The sequence below is a fragment of the Lutzomyia longipalpis genome, chromosome 1 (genome assembly GCF_024334085.1).
Source record: "Lutzomyia longipalpis isolate SR_M1_2022 chromosome 1, ASM2433408v1".
NCBI classification, from domain to species: domain Eukaryota; kingdom Metazoa; phylum Arthropoda; class Insecta; order Diptera; family Psychodidae; genus Lutzomyia; species Lutzomyia longipalpis.
Genome location: NC_074707.1, coordinates 9,490,014 through 9,508,226, shown reverse-complemented (window position 1 = coordinate 9,508,226; position 18,213 = coordinate 9,490,014). Strand labels below are relative to the sequence as shown.

General features: G+C 36.1%; 3 protein-coding genes across 7 annotated transcripts in view; 1 reads left to right on the top strand and 2 right to left on the bottom strand.

Moving 5' to 3' along the window:
* The window catches only part of LOC129787404 (protein AF-10), a 31,412-nt gene extending 25,648 nt beyond the window's left edge, over positions 1 to 5,764 (bottom strand). For 4 of the 5 annotated variants that reach the window (XM_055822960.1, XM_055822988.1, XM_055822996.1 and 1 more), the window contains exons 1-4: positions 4,850 to 5,764; positions 3,221 to 3,843; positions 1,016 to 1,212; positions 46 to 902 (exon numbers count right to left, since the gene is read on the bottom strand). In XM_055822960.1, coding sequence (XP_055678935.1) covers positions 46 to 902; positions 1,016 to 1,212; positions 3,221 to 3,575 — 1,409 coding nt within the window. In that variant the 5' untranslated portion in view covers positions 3,576 to 3,843; positions 4,850 to 5,764. The remainder of the gene's footprint in view (positions 1 to 45; positions 903 to 1,015; positions 1,213 to 3,220; positions 3,844 to 4,849) is intronic. The other variant, XM_055822970.1, reaches the window with a different exon arrangement.
* LOC129787507 (C2 domain-containing protein 5) overlaps positions 1 to 18,213 on the bottom strand; it is a 970,947-nt gene that overhangs the window by 190,351 nt on the left and 762,383 nt on the right. The gene's annotated exons all lie outside the window — the stretch shown is intronic.
* LOC129787830 (secernin-1) lies at positions 5,818 to 9,142 on the top strand. The gene is made up of 4 exons (XM_055823636.1): positions 5,818 to 6,631; positions 6,711 to 6,883; positions 6,945 to 7,129; positions 7,857 to 9,142. The coding sequence occupies exons 1-4, from the start codon at positions 6,479 to 6,481 to the stop codon at positions 8,453 to 8,455; spliced, it is 1,110 nt and encodes a 369-aa protein (XP_055679611.1). The 5' UTR covers positions 5,818 to 6,478; the 3' UTR covers positions 8,456 to 9,142.

The following is an 18,213-nucleotide window of genomic DNA, read 5'->3' as shown; positions in this document are numbered from 1 at the left end:
CATGCTGAGATGGTTGAACCATCTCCCCAGACTATGACTACTCACTTGTTGGAATCCTCACTCGTTGCCTTCCCCGTGTCCGCCTTCCGCTTCTTCGCCACCGTCGAGGACACAGAGCTCGTGGAGCCTTTACTGCTGTCACTGCCAAATACTGATTCGGAATTCACAACGACGCTCTCCGTGAAGTTGGACGTGGTGAATTTTCCCGGAGTCTCCTTGGAGGAGCTCATGAGTTCCTTTGAGCTCTGGAGGATTGACGGGGCAATTATTGAGCTGGATTTTGTCGTTGTTGTTGACGGTGTTGACACCAGGACGCCCCCCTTGTCACCCACATTCCCACCCGGAGCTGAAGATTTATGCCCCACCCCGAGGGAACTTGCCCCAAAATCATCCTTCCCCTTTGACGATGACTTGGAGGATTTATCGCGAAATGAATCTCCTTTGTCCTTACTCCCAGACACCTTATTTGCACTCCTGCTGTGCTTCTCCTTGTCCTTTGAGCTCCCACTCGAGGAACTCGTCTTGCCCGTGCTAGAAGCTCCCGCCCCAGCCGTCCCAGTCACAGGAGGCGTTGTACTGGATCCTGGGAGTGCTGGTGCAACCTGCTGAGCACCCGCTGAACTTCCTGGTGCCGTGGGGATTGCCGAGGAGGTTGCAGCATTTGACAGAGCAGCCCCTTTGGATGCTGAACTGGATTTCCGTTGCTTCGACGAGGACGCCGACGTTGGCAGTGCTGATGCAGTAACAGTGGCAGTGTTCGGCTGAGATGGCTTCTGAGCCGGCGTCCCTCCCGCCGCTGGAGCCTCACTCTCCTTCTCCGGCGACGACGGGCTATCACTCGAGCCCGTTTCGTGCGTTATGGGTTTGTACGGTGGGATCGTCTTGACGTTGCCCCCCTTCTTCTGCTCCACCGCGTTCACCAATAGGGAAGGAAAGAAATCTCATCAACTGGGCGAACCTTCTCCACCCACCCCAAAGAGGCTGAGGCGGGTGGCAGCAACAACTTGGTACTCACGAGTTTACTATAGTGGTACTGGCAGTACCCGCAGTACTTGACATTGTCCAGATAATTCCCAGCTTCCTCGCACAGCAGCCCCAGAGCTTGAGCACATGTCACGTGGAACTGCATCCGACATCCCGTCTTGTTGCACTGCATGCACGCGCCCACATTGGCGCGACTCCCTTTTCCCATCTCCTGGCAAATGTAGCAATCTACCGAGACAGGTAAACCACCCCCATGCCACCCATCATTGACCATCAATTAAATTCATGAATGTTTTCCGGGAAGGAAATTCCCCAAAATGTTGCTTCTTTTTTTGGGGAATCAGAGGGTTTAGGGGCAAATAATTCAAGGGTTTTTGTGTTTTATTTTATTTATTTAATAAATTACTTAATAAAAGAAATAATGTAAAATGAAAGAATAAAAAAGTTGAATAATTTTTCAAAATTTTATTGAAAGAAATTGTTAAGCAGTAAAATATTTTTTTCAACAGGATAAAATTCAGTGTGGTCAGTAAAATATTAACCAGTATAAATTTAGTAAAATAAAAAATCAAATAGAGCAGTAAATAAATTCCTTTTATCGATGTAAAATATAATATTTCTTATTAGATTCTATATAGACAAAAATTAACCCATTTCTGTCATTAAAAATTGAAAAAATAATATTTTGCTTTTTTATTCTCACACTTTTCAATTTTCAGTTAAAAAAAAACAATGGGGTCGATTTTGATTTAAATCTTTTCTTTTATTTTCTTACAATTTGTCTGTTGTAAGATTTTTGGTATTCTAGGAAAAAAAATCTTAAAATATTTTTACATTTTATTTCTTTCTTCAATCGGGGTTATTGAAAGAAAATTATTTTTCCAGGACTCTTCAAAAATCATTATGAATGTTTTATGGAAGAACAAATTCTTGGCCTTTCTTCAATAGAATAAATTTAAAATACCATCTGTCAAAATTTTAAAAAACTTTAAAAAAAAAGTCAGTTTTGGGAAACTATTGAATTTGGCTTGTAATCTTGAAATTTCAATACAAAATTAAAGGATTTCAAGGATTTCTTGGTCGCCCTTTTAAGGGCTCTTTTTAATAAATAAATAAGGCCTTTTTTTAATTTATTTTTTTTTAATCTTTAAAAATTGTTTTTGATTATAAAAAACTTAAAAATATTCAAATCGGATGATTTTCTTTAAAAAAGTTACATTAAAAAAACTAGTCACCTATCCAAAAAAATTATTAAAAACTATTTTTTATTATTATTTTTAATGTTATTATAAATTCAAATAGGCTATCTGGATCCGGAATGAATCCAACAGCCGCAAAAGCTAAAATGCAGAAGAAAAAGAAGAAATTCAAATAGTTCACAGAAATGGGTTACTTTGCCTAGAGAACAGAGGTTATTTTGAACCGATTTTTACTATAAGTGAAGTTAAGAAAGGTTCTATTGATCTTTTTCCGTTTAATAATGTGTATCAGACTTTCTGAAATCGGTTAAGACGTTTTTTGGTAGTTATTTTAAGTCGGGTAACATATTTCTTTCAAATTTTCTTTTATTTTCTTTGCGTCATGTTTTGTTTAGAACCGATTTTAACAAAATAATTTAAACTATAGAACCGTTTTTACTGCCATTTTAGCTGTGATTCTTTAACTAATGCAAAAATTAAAAATCAAATTAAAAAAAAAAAACATTTTATACTTTTAAGAACAAGAACAATTTAACAATTATTCAAAAAAAATCAATTCAGTAAATGAAACACTTTGGCCAGTAAATAAATTACTTGAATAATAAATTAAATAATAAGCATAAGTAATATTTTATTACTTTTTCAATTTACACGTAATTTATCTTGTAATTAAAAAAAAGCAAAATTAATTAAAAAAAACAATTCTTGCAAAAAATTCCAGCATAAAAATAATAAAAAAAATCTTTTGAAACAAAATATATCAGCTATTAAATGTAAAAAAAAAATCAAGATCTTTTATTCTTAAAGACTTTGAAGAGAATCTTGAATGTGGAATAGGGCTCAAAAGTTTGTTGGAATTGGGACTTTTTGAAGCGCGCAAAAGAATTCTGAGAAAGAGCAATCAGCAAAATTTACGGGACTCTTTGTCCACCAACCACCTCAAGGGAAGATGGAAGAGGTCACGTTATGACGAGCTGTGTGAGCCCCACGAGGTTCCTGCTAACAGAATTCAAAGGAAAACGAAGGAAAATACTCACTCTTTGCATACCGCTCAGCTGGGATCAGCTGCAGAATGATGGGCTCCATCGTGGTGACATTCCCGAAGCGAACTTCCGGGATGTACAGGGCACACACCACGTGCGCCCAACTCGCATTATCCGTCTTCTTGAGCGCCCCATCGCGCGACGGGCACAGTTCACACCGCACGCGGGCACTCCTCTCTTGACTCTCACACTTCCGGCAGTACCACGGGCCCGTGGGCACGGTCACGATGCCATAGCACGCCTGGTGGACGGCCACGGTGCAATTTTGCCCGTCGCAGTACACGAGGGGATTCTCGGGCCATCCTCTCTCGTCGGAACAGACACAACATCCACCAACCATCTCCTTCATGCTGTCCCCGAACTTATTTTTGCCGCATATTCACGAAGAATAGGCTCAATGAAAACTCACGCACGCAAAACACTCACTATCACTGCTCTGTGTGCTCAATCACGACACTGTGAGTACGATAAGAAATACAATTTTCTTTAGTTTTTTTTAGTTTTATTTAGCCCACAACGCGGCACTTTTTTTCACCACTTTTTTTGCTTATTTTATTTATTTATTGTTGGTTGACCCAAACACAGTCTAATGTCTATTTTGCAACGCGTAATTTAATCTGTAAAAAATGAGAGTAAAATAATTGTTTATTTTTATTTAAAGTATTTTTTTCCTTAAATTAATTAAAGTTTTAGTTTATATTTAATTTTTTTAGTTGATTTAAGAGAATTATTTTCTTTAATAATTTTAAATGTTAGTGTAAATTAGGTTAGATTTGTTAGAATATCTTTTTTCTAGGTTTTTTGCAGTTTTGTAGATTTGTTTACTAAAAAATAATAAATTTTAAGTCAGGTTAGGCCAGTTTAAAACTTTTTTTTTGAAAATTTTTAGTTCAAAAATATCATTTTTAGGAAAAATTTAACAGCAATGTAAACATGAAAAAGAATAAACAACTAATTAATTTTATTAAATAATTTGTTTTATTTACTACAACCACTACAACTTATAAAATACAAAAGAAAACGACAATTGGTAATAGAAAACAAAAAAAAATATTATGGAAATTCCTAAAATCGGTGTAAATTAATGATTTTCTCTAAAAATAAAATCCTTGAGCCTCTGTTTTTTTTCTTTTAAAAATGCAATTAAAAATAATATGATTGAAAAATTAAAAAAAAAATTATTACAAATTTTAAAACTAAAAAATAGGAAAAATATCAAAAACAATATTTTTTTCCATAGATAAAAACAAATAATTTTCGTGACCGTTTATTTTTTTACCGCTAAATTTTCAGGATCTTTGTATTTACATGTAGCAATTTTATCAATGAATTTAATAGTTTTTTCAACAGATTCAGGATTATCTTGGTCAAAATCAGGAACATCTTTACACCACAAAAGCATGTGGACTTCCTCTCATTTGAAATTCAACTCTTTCAAAATAATCTGTAACAAAATTATCTCTAAATAAACCACATTTTCCTGTTTGTTAATTGCGCGATTTTCATGAGAAAATCCCTTTTTTATTGAAAATTTCAAAATATTGTGATTACAAAACATTGTGCAAAAGAAGAAAAACAAAAACAAGATGAGAAAAAAAAGAAGTCGCGACGCGTAAACAGTACCGTAATGTTTTCGTCGCGTAGATATTATTCACGTGCAGCCAGAAGAAATGAATGTTGTTAACAAAACACTGCCTGTCCAGCACTGCGCAGTGCGTGTGTGTGAGGCGGCCCCCAAAACAAGCCCCACACTCACTCTGCGAGATACGGAGGTGAATGACACTTGGCCAGGAGGCGATCCGGGCCCGTTCGCACACGCGACGACGGGTCACGCGGAGTCACGGCGCCGAAGGGGGTGCTCTCGCCACTCCGGCGAACGCCATTTCTCTCGCACACACTCTCACGCGCACTGGGCCGCGATGCGCGCGCCACACGGCCCTCCGGACGCTTCGCGGTGGCACACTCAGTGCAGGGGCCCCCGGTGGGCACACTCACACCCTCGTCACGCGTGCATTCGCGCCACAATGCAGCACCAGGCAGTCCTGGATTGTTCCCCACACGAGTACACGCCGTATCATGGCATCCCCGCGCAGAGGAGGCAACAACGCGCGGGCCAATTTCGTAGCAGCCCCACAAATGCCGCCGCTCCTTTTGAAGTGCAGCCCCGGAGACCTCCTCCGGTGTTGTGTGGCGGCAAAACAAGTAAAATCCTCCCCGGATTGGCACTTCGGGGGTAGGAAGGAGCGCGTCTCAATCGCACACACACACACGCCCGCCAGCAAAAACACTGTGTAATCAGATTTGAGGGGGAAGGTGGCCCGACCGAGAAAAACGTCCGGCTGCACACAAAACACCCGTCCGCACGCTCCTTTCTGCACTAACTACCACCGTGGGCACCCGCACGGGGCTTCGATGGATGTTTTGGGGTCACACGGGGGCCACAGGTAGGCTCCCAGCGCGAAATATTTGCTTACTTTTTCTCCCGACAAATATACACCTTTGACAGTTCTTGCACATACTACCGCGCGTTGCACCGTTGAGCAGTTTGGCGGCGCTCTCGGTACTTCCTCCACGGCGGTAAATGCAGCGTCACTTGTGGTGAGTAGCGTAATCAAGGCAACATTTGTGTGAGCGAGATGCATTGTCTGCGCGAATATTCGTGCTCTCTCGCTCACACTTTTAATTTTTGGTAATTTCCTCGCATTTTCCGGGTTGTTTTCCCGTCCGGATGTAATTTTTGGGGTGTAGGAAGCGCCCCCGCGTCGTTTGGCACCAAAAACGGTGAAAATTCAAAAATATTTAATTTATTTCTTGGAGAAAAAGAGAAAGATCGTTTCGAAACTTTGTGACGTCTCGCTCCCACACTGTCAATTTTGCTGTGTAAGTGAGACGCATTGCTGCAAAATCTTCGCTTTCTCTCGCTCGCACTTTCTGTTTTTAACGATTTTCTCGCATTTTCCGCCAAATTTTCCATCCTGGTGTGGTTTTTCGAGCGTAGGAGGCGATGTCGCGTCGTTTGGCATCAAAAAAGTAGAAAAAAAAATTTTCCCAGAGTGTAAAAAGCCAAAAAATGAAATAGCAACAATAACAGTTCCTCTCGCTCGCACATCGTCTACTCAAGCATCAGGTGTCGTATTGTTGCCATGTAAGCTAATTTCGCCGACGATTTTAGGCAAAAAACAATTTTTTCTCCAAAAAAAAAAATCGTCTGAAAAAGTGAGATTTTGTACCCCAAAAAGCGCCCCAAAAACCATGCCTAGTGACTACGGAGAGTGTTTTGTAGTGCTGCAACCATTTGCCGAGAATGGGGGCGCTATTTACGGCCGTAATTCCTACGATACAACCAACGAAGTGACGGAAGTTCTGTACTTTCCGGCAAAAGATGATGACTCAGGGCCAAAAAAGGTAGAATTCCTGCTGTCTGGATGGTCTGATTGGTCAGGACGTGACTTATTTGGGTTCTTCTTCTTTTCGTTCGTGGTAGTGTACTGCAGTGGAGGTGGATGGGGCACCGGCACGAGCTGTAATCTTCAGTGCACCAGCTAGTGTAGGTGGAGGCGCCGGCAGTGGGGCTAATGATAAAGGGGTTGCTATTGGGTTGTGTTTTGCTGAGAATGAAGCCTCAGATGGTGCCCTCGTGGCCATGGACTTGGTCAGGTGAGACGATGGGCTTTCTTCGTGCTGCGCAAGTGTTTGTAACGGTGCAAATAATTTGCAGACTTGGTCTCGAACGTGGTGCAACGGCCTGCGAAGCTGTGGAAGCAATTGGGGCTCTTGTGGAGAAGTATGCTGCTGCAGAGGGTGATTCAGCAGCACCCAGGAGCTCCTTCGTTGTCTGTGATGCGAAGGAAGCGTGGTTTATCAGCGTTGTTGGCAATCTCTGGGCTGCTGAGCAGATTACAGGTTAAATAAGTTAATCATAACGCGTCCAGTTATAAGAGTTGGTGTCCCACAACGTGAGAAGTTTGTTTATGCGTCAAAATTGATTTTAAGCAGTACTATTGATTTGTCAAATATTTATCCGGATTTCTAACCTAACATTTTTACCATTACATTCAATGGGGATCGAAAATTTAAAGGAAAACGAAAACAGTTTTTGATTTTAGCGCCTCTTGCGGATGTTTTAGGAACTTGGAATGTTCTAAACAGTTGTAGGGCATCTTAAAACCTTTCATTTGATACCAAGATGGTCAAAATTGATCAAGGCGTTCTCGAGTTATATCGAAAAAACACTTTTTGCTTTAGGCCGCCATATTTGCTAAACGGCTTGACCGATTTTCAAGTATGAATTATCGATGAAAACGTCTTACTGTGCTCTACATCATAATGGTGGATGGCGGCCATCTTGGATTTTGAAAATGAGAAAAAATGAAATTTTACACCCACATTTCTATAGAAAACTTCAAACCCGAAGTATTCGGGCCAGGCCGGCAGGCCGGATCAAAAATTTTCCACCACAATTTTCGTAATATGGGATGTCTAAAACGTGCTCATACCAAGTTTGAGGCCGATCTGTGATGGTCGGTTTTTCCGACAATTACAATACTTGGTGTTAACCACGAAGTGGAACACCAGCAAATAGCCGAATCTTAGCAGCTCTGTCCTCCTGATTAACAAAAAATTCTTTTAGAGGGCTTTCGTGCATCTCCAAGAGGCCTCAATGTCACCACGAAGATCGACAAGTGCTCTTCGGATCTCCGGGAGAAGGTACAGAGTCTTGGCGTGTGGGATGGCAGTGGCGAATTGAATTTTGCCACCTGCTTCGGTTCCTCCTCCACTGCCGAGGCAACTTTCCCCATTAATACCCCATCAGCTGAGGCAGCCTTTACGCTACCGCACATGTTCCAGCTTCTACGGGCTGATGACCTACATCAGGACACCGTTGTGTCCAGCCATGTGTCTTCACTCTCACCCTCAGGGGTGTCTTGTCATTGGTTCACAGCAACCCCCAATACGCGTGAATCAGTCTTCAAGCCATTCGTCTTCACGGCAAATGCCCGAATCTCCCCACTCACGACCCTCGATGCCAGCAAGAGTGATCAAACGCTCCTCTTCAAGTACCACCATGGACGCAATTGGGCTGCTGTTGGGAATCTCCTGGCATCCCTGGAAGAAACGTGCGTGGCCGAAGTGAAGGATGTTCTGGCAACAATCTCCGACGCCGAAGGTCACGAATTGGATGACCTGATGAAGGACTGCGTGGAAGCCGAAGTTAAATTCTATCGCTAAGGCCCTCTCGTGGGGGTTTGTGTCTAAGATTCTTCTAGCAGTTTTGTGTGAGATTCCGTAGCATTTGCAAATGCTTCAGTATTTTCAGCACGGGACTGTACCTTTCTCCACACATTTTTTTTATTTGATTTATTTTTGCCACACTCGCATTTCGCGAGGAAGTGATTTTTTTTATAGACTTACTTGACTTTGTGATTTATTGCATTCCAAATGTTTATTTTACCTTTTTTTTTAAATTGATTATTATATTTTTCAAGTGAAATTCATCTCTCACCATAGAGGAAAAAATTATTTTCTCTCTGCAATTGTTTCCCTGCTTTTGCAAATAAATGCTCTCTAATGTGCGAGCACTCTGCAAAGTAACCACAAGCAGTGTATGAAGTATTATTTACACAATTATTGACGTAATAAAATGCATTGAAACAGCGTATTGGATAATAATGATTCGAGGGCATTTTTGGGAATAAAAAATTATTTATTTTTTGAATGAAAAAAGCACAAAAAATGCATTTAAAAGTAAATATGCGAATGATGCTAAAAAAAACTCGCCTTCATCGTATTTACTATTAATAAAAAAATGATAAAAAATATATAAATATAGAGCTTCTGGGTGAGCTGACAATGATGCGATATTATTCTTGATATTATAATTAATAAATATATACATATTATATATACCTTATCACGTAATTTGTCTCTAATTGCATAATCTCGCAAAAAAAAGATACCAAAATGAGTTTAAGAAAAAAAAATGCATTTTATCTCAATATAGGGTGACATTCACTAGTTAAACAGACTTAAGATTTCAGAAGAAAGACTTAAGTTTTCCTAAGTTTCTTAAAGTTTTCTTAAAGATTCTTTAATTTTTCTTACGAATGTCTTAAGTTTTCTTAAGATTCCTTGAGGAAAAACTCAAATTTCTTTGGAAAAATTTAAGATTCATAAGTTTTTTAAAGGGAAATAAAAGATTTCTTAAGTAAATTTTGCAAATTTCTATGCCCGAAGGCGAACAAAAAAATCTTTGAAAAATATGCATTTAGCTAAATCTTAAATTTTGCTTAAGAAAACTTAAAAATCTAAATTTTTTCTTATGAGATCTTAAGTTTTTTTTAAAGGAATCTTAAGAAATCTTTAAGGATCTTAAGAAAACTTAAAGAATCTTAAAAAAAAACTTAAAGTATCTTATGAAAAAAAGAATCGTAAGAAAACTTTAAGAATTGTAAGAAAACTTTTAAAAATCTTAAGAAAACTGAAAGAATCTTAAGATTTAAAAAAACTTTAAAAAAAATTAAAGAATCTTAAGAAAATTTAAAGAATAGTAAGAAAACTTAAAGAATCACAAGAAAACTTAAATAATCTCAAAAAAACTTAAAGAATCTTTAAAAAATTGAAAGAATCTTAAGAAGGTTTAAAGAAACTTAAGAAAATTTAAAGAATCTTAAAAAAAATGAAATAATCTTAAGAGGATTAAAAAAACTTAAGAAAATTTAAAGAATTTAAAAAAAAACTTAAAAAATCTTTTAAAAAATTAAAGAATCTTAAAAAAATTTAAAGAATAGTAAGAAAATTTAACGAATCACAAGAAAACTTAAATAATCTCAAGAAAACTTAAAGAATCTTAAAAAACTTAAGTGTTTCTTAAGGAATCTCAAGTCTGTATGACTTGTGATATTCACCCATACTTTGTAATCAATTTTAAGTGAATAAATAAAAATTACTCGAGAAAGAAAAATTTGTTTATTTTTATTATTCTTTTGTTAGAAGCAGAGAAGGAAGAATTTTATAAAAGGAATAATTTAAAAAAAAAATAGTATTTCAGGAAATCTTCGGTTTTCCGATTTTTTTATTAAGTGAAATGAAACCCGAAGAAATGGTGCTATTGAGTTGAATTCTGAGAAAAAATTACAATCTTGATATTTTTCTTTTTTGATTCCTTTTCACTCAAGTTTTCTCAGTTATCATTTTTTGTTCTTTTTTTCTCATATATTTTGGACAGAAAAACTGTAGAAAAAAAGATAGTTTTTCCGGGTGAAAACTCTGCTGCCACCGATGAAAAACCTGGAAGTTGATAGAATTTTTAAAAAAATTATTTTTTTAAATTATTTATTAAGGAAAAAAATCCTTTTATCTATTGCATTCTAACAAGAATTTTAATTTTTCTCCCAGAAAAAATAACGTGCAATATAAAATTACAAAGAGTCACGATTAGCGGGTAAACTATACAAAAGTACTTTCAACTTTAATTATGTTTCGCAACCAATTCTGCCTCTACGGAGTGTATTAAATTTCCCTTTTCGACATCACCCCATTGTTGAATTTTTTAATAAAACACAACGATTCATCTGCATCGCGCCTTTCACAGCAGCGTCCTTTTGAAAATGCATCCAATGGCGCGTGAAAAAAAAAGCTCCAAATGGGGATTCTTTAGTCAGACACACCCCGAGTCCATTAAAAAAGTGTCAGAGATGTGAAAATGGGGCGAAAATGTGCACGAAAAGAGCTGCATGGAGATGGGTTATTGCAAATGACTTGCAATTGTTCCACGTCGAAGAGATAAGGCGCGCAAAGTGAATGTATGAAGGCAAAAAATTAAAGTTCATGATGCAGGAATTAGTTCGAGGGGGCATCCTGGGCTAAACTAATGATGGTCCACAATGCGATGAGCCGGGATAATTGGGTTGAGGAAACTCATTTGTATCTCAATGAGAGTGTGAAGGGCGTAGAAAGGCTGCCTCCCGGGCAACCTATTAACACCCATTCTGCATGGTTGTGAGAAGTAATTTGCCATCTCTGCTTTTATTTATTCATCTCCGCATGCACTTTGATGTGTGCACAACTTTGTCAGGAGAAATTGGAATTTTATTGCAATTTTGGGGCATGATGAAATTGGGGGTTGAAATAGGATCAATTATTTTTGAATTTGATTTAAATGTTTCTGAGAAATTTTCGAAAGATTTCCATTTGCAATGAAAATTCCAGAGAATTCAATACAACATGAGAGCCAAGAAAATTGGCTGGATGAGAAATAGAGCAATATAGAAACGTTCGTGAAAATTATGGAAAATTTTGTTGATCCCAAAAAGCACAATTTACTGTGAATTAGTTGAAATGCATGAAACCTTCAAAAAGCGATGAGATTTAATTTTTATGCAAAAGCAAAAACAAATTGGAAAATATTTGAGCCAATTTCTCAATTTAAATTTTAATTTATCGGGAATTCCGGGAAATATCGCAGCTGATATTAACTGGCGTTATTGGTTTTTTATAACCGTATAAATTAAGGGAAAATATGGTTGGAATGATGGGGTTCATCAAATAAATTAATATTTTATACATTTTTGTGGCTTCTCTTGGGTATTGAGGAATATTTTAAATAGAACAATTTTATATTGGAAATTTTCCTGCCTAAAATTCTCTGAAGTTTTTTCTCAAATAACAGATTTTAAAATAAGGAAAAATGCTTTTTTAAGCATTAGGTATCTTCTCTATATTTTATAATTAATTAATTTATTCAATGGGGGATGACAAGGGATGTTTATCTGGCGAATATTTTGGTCTTTTAGGCGAATCATCCGAATATTTACAAAAATCAAAATATTTGATTTTACATGAACATCTTTTGCTAAAAACGGAAGAACTCAAAATCGAAAAAAAAATCCAAAAACGTATTTAGGACTTTTTGGTTTGAGTTTAGTCTTTTTTTTTGGGTTGAATTGACTACTTTTTAATTATTAGTCAAATTATTTAGATCATGTGCTTTCTTCTTTAGCATCTTGATGATTTCCTTCCGAACTGAAAGGCATTAAAAAATTAGGAAACATAAAAAAATTAATATTAATAAACTTACATTCTTCTAGCAGATTCATCTCCTCAAGATCTGCAATGAGGAGTTCGCATTCGGTGGTCAGCTGTCTAGCTGCCACCGAATATGAACTCCTCATTGCCCTGAGGTCATTCAATGTCGCCTTAGACTGGGTAATTCTTAATTAATTTCTTACTCAAATGATCTTAAAATCAAAATGTGAAAATCAACCATAAAAGTACACAAATAATCTGTTTTTGTATATTTAATGATTTTACTTGTATTTAGAATTCTAGGGATAGTTAAGAAATTATGAAAACTACAAGAACAAATCGTTAAAAAAAATTAAAATACGAAATTTTAATTAAATGTCTCCATAAGTTAAAACTCGCGGCTACATTAGGTATTTTGTAGTTCAAATAAGTTAAAAATTGAGACAACAGGCAAAGGCTGAGTCATGATAAGGTGCTTAAGTCACAAATAGTCTTTTTTGGCGTCACAATTAGGTGGAGCCTTTAGCCATTTAATGAGAATTTAAGGATATTTTTTTCTTGGTGTTTTTGTAATTTTTCTCTAAAAGAAAGATTGAAAATTCCCTCAAAAATGTCCCCAAGTTTCCATAATTGCTGTATCATCCCTCTTCTGTTTGAATTTATTACTTTTAGATTTAAGTATTTTTATGCTTGAATTGAACATTTTTAGGCTTAGACTTATATTTGAATTTCCTTGACGAATAATCCAAATATTTTCAAAGATCCGAATAAAATCGTCCCCCCTTGGGGGATGGTATTTGAATTTGTAATCATTTTATTAAAAGGTAAAATTTTATTCATTTCCTATTTTTTCTCGAAAAGAATTTAAATTTTCTAACATAAAACATTTTGTATTAGACAAAAGAAAAAAGTAGGAGTACTACACCCCTTGATGGAAGAGCCCAATCGAAGCATTTATTTATTGGATATCAATTGCACTTTTCGCAGAAATCAAAACCATTGATCAATAATGCAAAAGTGTGGTGGAAAGAGCGACATAATTTCTGAGAAGTGCCGCAAAAAAGCGTGTCTCTCCCGCCAATTCTTCATGCTCCGCGAGAACTCCCAATTCACGTGAGGCCTGCAATTTCCTTTTGTGAAATGTACAAATTGTAATTTTTCTTTTTAAAATCAATTAAAGATTCACACACAACATTGGAACACCTCAATGGCAGTTTTTCACCTTCCGTTATTGCTTGAAAAAAAAATGTACATCCAAGTGCTTTTGATGAATTTCGCCCTGGGCGCAACAGATGAAGAAGACATTGTCGAATGGGTGCAGTTTGGGGTATAAAATCAATTTTTCGGGTCCACGCTGATCCATAAAAATTAATATTTCATGAGGTGAGCATGTTTCAAGTTCATGAATCTCGCTCCGTTGGGCCGTGAGCGCGAAAAATGTGTGCAGAAGAGAAATGGTCGCGACAAATTACCTCGGCGTTTCATAACCAAAATACTGCTGACCTGCTAAAACGTCGTGAGCACTGAAGGTGAATTTTCAGAATATTATATACCTGCATATTATACGACATACCTATATTTTTTGGGAATCTCCTTTGGGTATGTGGAGAAGACACGTTTATATTGATTTTAGTGAATCTTCTTCAGTTTCGCATTTTTATATATTTTTGGTGATGATTTTCTTCAATAATATTTCTCGAGATGATTAAATTTTTACTGCAAAATTATCTTTGTAGGTGTTTTTCGTGTAATAAAAATTTTATTAAAGGATATTCAATTAAATAAAGTCAGATAAAAATTTATTGATTTTTTTTACAAGTTGTTGATGAATTTATTTAATTTATTATTAAAAAATAATTTTATATAATTTATAATTACTTTTTCACTTTAAGAAAATTCTTCAATTCCTTTAAACGTCGAGAGTATGAAGAATATTAATTTTATCTAAAGTAAGTTTTGAAAAATCCTTTTTTCCCTCTTTCTGAGCTACATTTAATAAATAAATTTTATCTTTCAATCAACGAGTCGATTCTAGCACCATTTCCCTTCCTTTGTGAAAGATTTCTGGGCCTGAAAATCTTTTGTTTTTCTTCTACAGCATGAAATTGGAAAATTTAAACAAGACAAAACCAAGAACTTTCAAAAACTTTCAAATTGTAATGAAAAGAAAAGAAAATATTCTTTTTTAACACCGTTCAGAAAAAAAGCATAAAATGAAATATATGCAAAGAATGAAATTTTGGAATTGACGTCACAAACTATTTAACAGTGTAAAATTGAAACATTGAGAGCAATTGGTTCATCCTTGGCTAATAAAAATTTGCATGATGAATCTCTTACTTTTGTACAATAAAAAATAAATTGAAATTAAAGAGATTTTAGTAAGTAAAGGATATTTTAGTGAATTCAGTGTGGCAATGAACAATTTCTGCATCTCAGGACGTGATCAAAGGAAGAAACCGTGATCTATCGAAGTAAGAAATTGAATCACAAAGAAATCCCATCCTCGTGGCGCCAACCAGCAAAGAACTTTAACATGTGGAAAAAGTTTTGGCCCAATCCAAGACGGAATGCACATTTATTAATTAACTGAATATAATTCCAGGTGGGTGGACCACGAGTGATTTCATTGGCTTATTCGTTGATGTTCTCATTACTTTATTTATTGGGAATATTCCCCAGGTGCGAATACTCTGTAGATTATAGAAAGCTTGATGTGATCTTTATTTAATCTATATTGGAAATATTATTCAGGTTATTGCACAAGCACTGTAAAATACGGAAATATTTTAAGAATTCTCTTTAATAAAATTCAAGATGAATTTCAATTTTATTCTTCATTTTTGAGTGGTCATAATAGTGACGTCATTGTTTCTATTTTTTAAGAAATCATTGTCGAGTTTTTCCAACTATTCTCAGTGGAATATGGGAAAGCTCCTCGGAGATTTCAGATTTTTTCTGATTTTCCTCAAGATTATTCGTTTATCGATTTTTTCTTTAATAAAGATTATTTCATAGACAAACTTATAAACTCCTTTAAATTAATTAAAAAATAAGAAGAAAATATTAATTCAAAGAACAGAAGAAAAATCATTGAAATGACACCATTTTCAAGCTATCCAGCGACGGTTTGACTTTAAAAAAAAAATCTTTAAGAAACCAAAATTGATCCAATCATTTTTTATTTCAACATTTTCCCTTCAACTCAACTAATAAAATCAAAGAAAAATCATCTTCAAATTTTCTGAGGCTTTTTGTAAATATTTTCCAAAATAATTTTCATCCTTCCGCTCGAAAGTGGTTTAAATGAAAAGAAATCTCATTCATGCGTGTGGCTTTGCAAGTAAACAAACTGCAAGAGAGAAATTCCCAGAAAATCCGTGTATTTTCGAAGAAAATATCATGTTTGGTGAAGAGTTAAAGTCAAGAAAATCGTATTGGGATTTCAACGGTAAAACAAGCAACAGGTACACACATCCCATGATAATTAATGAAGCACACGTAGAGCTGTGGTCGTAATTGATGGTATAACTTCTCAATCAATTTATGCTTCTTTTTGTTTCGCATGTCTCCGCTGCTCTTGCGATGTTTTCCCTCAAACTCTGTATGGCATTTATTTCATGCCATTTAAATGACAACATAATCACACTTTGAGCCAATTAAAACAGCTCTCCACCAGATTATCTCGCCACAAGAGCCCCGTCCACTATCAGTTTGGCGGGGTTTTGCTCCGCGCGCGCGAGGCGTTTCTTCTCCTATAAAGTGATACTTCCAACGTCAAATCTCAGCTCAAGTCACATTCGCCTCCTCCTCCGTGCCAAACGCCGCAGATTATCGTTCTCGTGATCACTTTTGCACCTCAAAATTGCAGACATTGGAAAGATAAAATATTATTCACAATGTTACCTTTTCAAATATGATTGGCCTTCTCGCGCGGGAATGGGCGAAAGAAAAGAAATTGAAGGAAAGAAAAAAATTGTTATGTATGTAGGTATGAATGCGAGAGGATAAAGAAAACACGAGATTTTTATTTATTGCACTGTGCATACAATAAAGTTGGGGATTTTATTATCGCGTGTCGTGCTTCTTTGACTCCATTTGTTGCTTTTAACAGTAATTAATTAAGCTAAATTGAGACGATTACGTGGAAGAACTTCTTATGCATTTTTATGATTTTTTTTAAAGGAGAATTTCAATCAAAATTAAATTCTAAACAATTTTAATTCAATGTAGAGTTTAAAAATCAATGTGAATTGCATGATTTTGCACTTCACATTCCCACCATGAAGGCGTGTGTGGTGATAGAGCAATTGAGAGGTGAGCATTAGTAGAATATATCGCATTGGGGGCAATAAAGTTGGTAATTTAGGCATTTGCAACATGCACTAATTGAGGCACTTTATGCTGCCAATTGTGACACTTTATACCCCATTCGTGGATCTTTCAACGTTCTTTATTGTCCCATCCAGGCGGACACCTCTTGCGCGCCAATTAATTGGCGATCTCACGCGGAAAAAGCAAAAGCGATTATCTTGCGCATGATGCGTGTGGTTTGTGAGCTGAATCGCCAAAGGGGATTTTTCATGAAAATTTTCACATTATGTGACGGCTCGAGCAATTGGCGTGGAGGGCACTTCTTGCATGTTAAAGCAAGAGCACAGCACATTGAACCAGTTCTTGCATGGGGCTCAAGATAAGCGATGCAACTTGTGAATTGACGATGATTTTGCTCGCTCATCCGCACAGAAGTCTTGTTGGCAGCCACTCGTAATTTCAATAAATATCATCACGCGGATTCCAAATGGAATATTGACGAAGACGCGTTGCGAGAAAAAATTGCAATTAGCAGACAATGTCGAAGAGGAAGAAGGCAAAAAGAAAATCTCACACAACTGCATAAGTTTTAGCTGAGAAAATCTCCTGAAATACATTGTAGGATATGCCACAAGAAATCACCCTGAGGAGAAGTCACTTAGAAATGCATCGTGCGAATGATTGTAAATCCACCTCACTTCCGCATTAACCCAACATAACCCACAGAAAATCATCCCCCCACAGAAAACCACCCCCACCATGCGAAAATAGAGGGTGATGGCTTGGGAAAAGGACGATCTTCAATGGTAATCCTGATGGAGAGTTGTCGTTTGCAATTTTTCCAAAGTCAATGGTGCATTTGGCACTTCTTTCCCCACACACAGCATTCATAGCTCGTACACATACTTTTCAATTCACCCCCATCTCCGACATATTTGCACTTTTGCACACTTTCACGCAATATTTACATTTTATTCCTGTCCCCAGGAGACATTTGGTTTTGTCTGCGAGAAAAGGGAAGATCAACGAGACACATTTCAATTTCCTTCTGCACCGTCGAACCATGCAAATTGATTCATTGGACAGTGCCGAGGGGTTAACAGAAATCTATTGAAATTCTTCTTTTTGTAAATAAAAATATTTTTAAAACATGATGGAAGGCTTAAAAAAGGTTTAAATGAGAGTAAATATTATATAAAATGATTATATTCTCATGAATTAATTATTTCTAAAGAAAAAACTTCTCTGGGCGTTAAAAGTTGGTAGCTCTGTAAAACTCGAGAAACCAGGGAAAAAAGACTTGAAAAACTCAAATATAATTCCACTGAACTAGAGAAACCACAAAATTAATTTTATTTTAGGACGTAAAGAAAGCTTTTAAAATATCTTTGATATAAAACAAAATATTTAAAAAAAAATATGCGAAAAGGTTTTTTTGTAAATACGATAAAATCTTGAGGAATGAAAGCTTTCATCCTCAAGATTTGAAGATGATTTGAAGATGAATTAAATGAAAAATAGAAAAAAGTCTCTCGGCACGCAAGAAACCAGAAAATCGATACACGAAACGTTCAAAATTAAATATATAAAAAAAACGTTTTTTTTTTTTAATAAACAAATTGACTTTATTTTTTATTTTATTATTATTA

Coding starts and splice junctions, on each gene's coding strand:
- LOC129787830 (XM_055823636.1), top strand. CDS start 6,479: ATGCCTAGTGACTACGGAGAGTGTTTTGTAGTGCTGCAACCATTTGCC. Junction 6,884..6,944: donor GTGGCCATGGACTTGGTCAG/GTGAGACGATGG, acceptor AATAATTTGCAG/ACTTGGTCTCGAACGTGGTG. Junction 7,130..7,856: donor GGCTGCTGAGCAGATTACAG/GTTAAATAAGTT, acceptor AAATTCTTTTAG/AGGGCTTTCGTGCATCTCCA.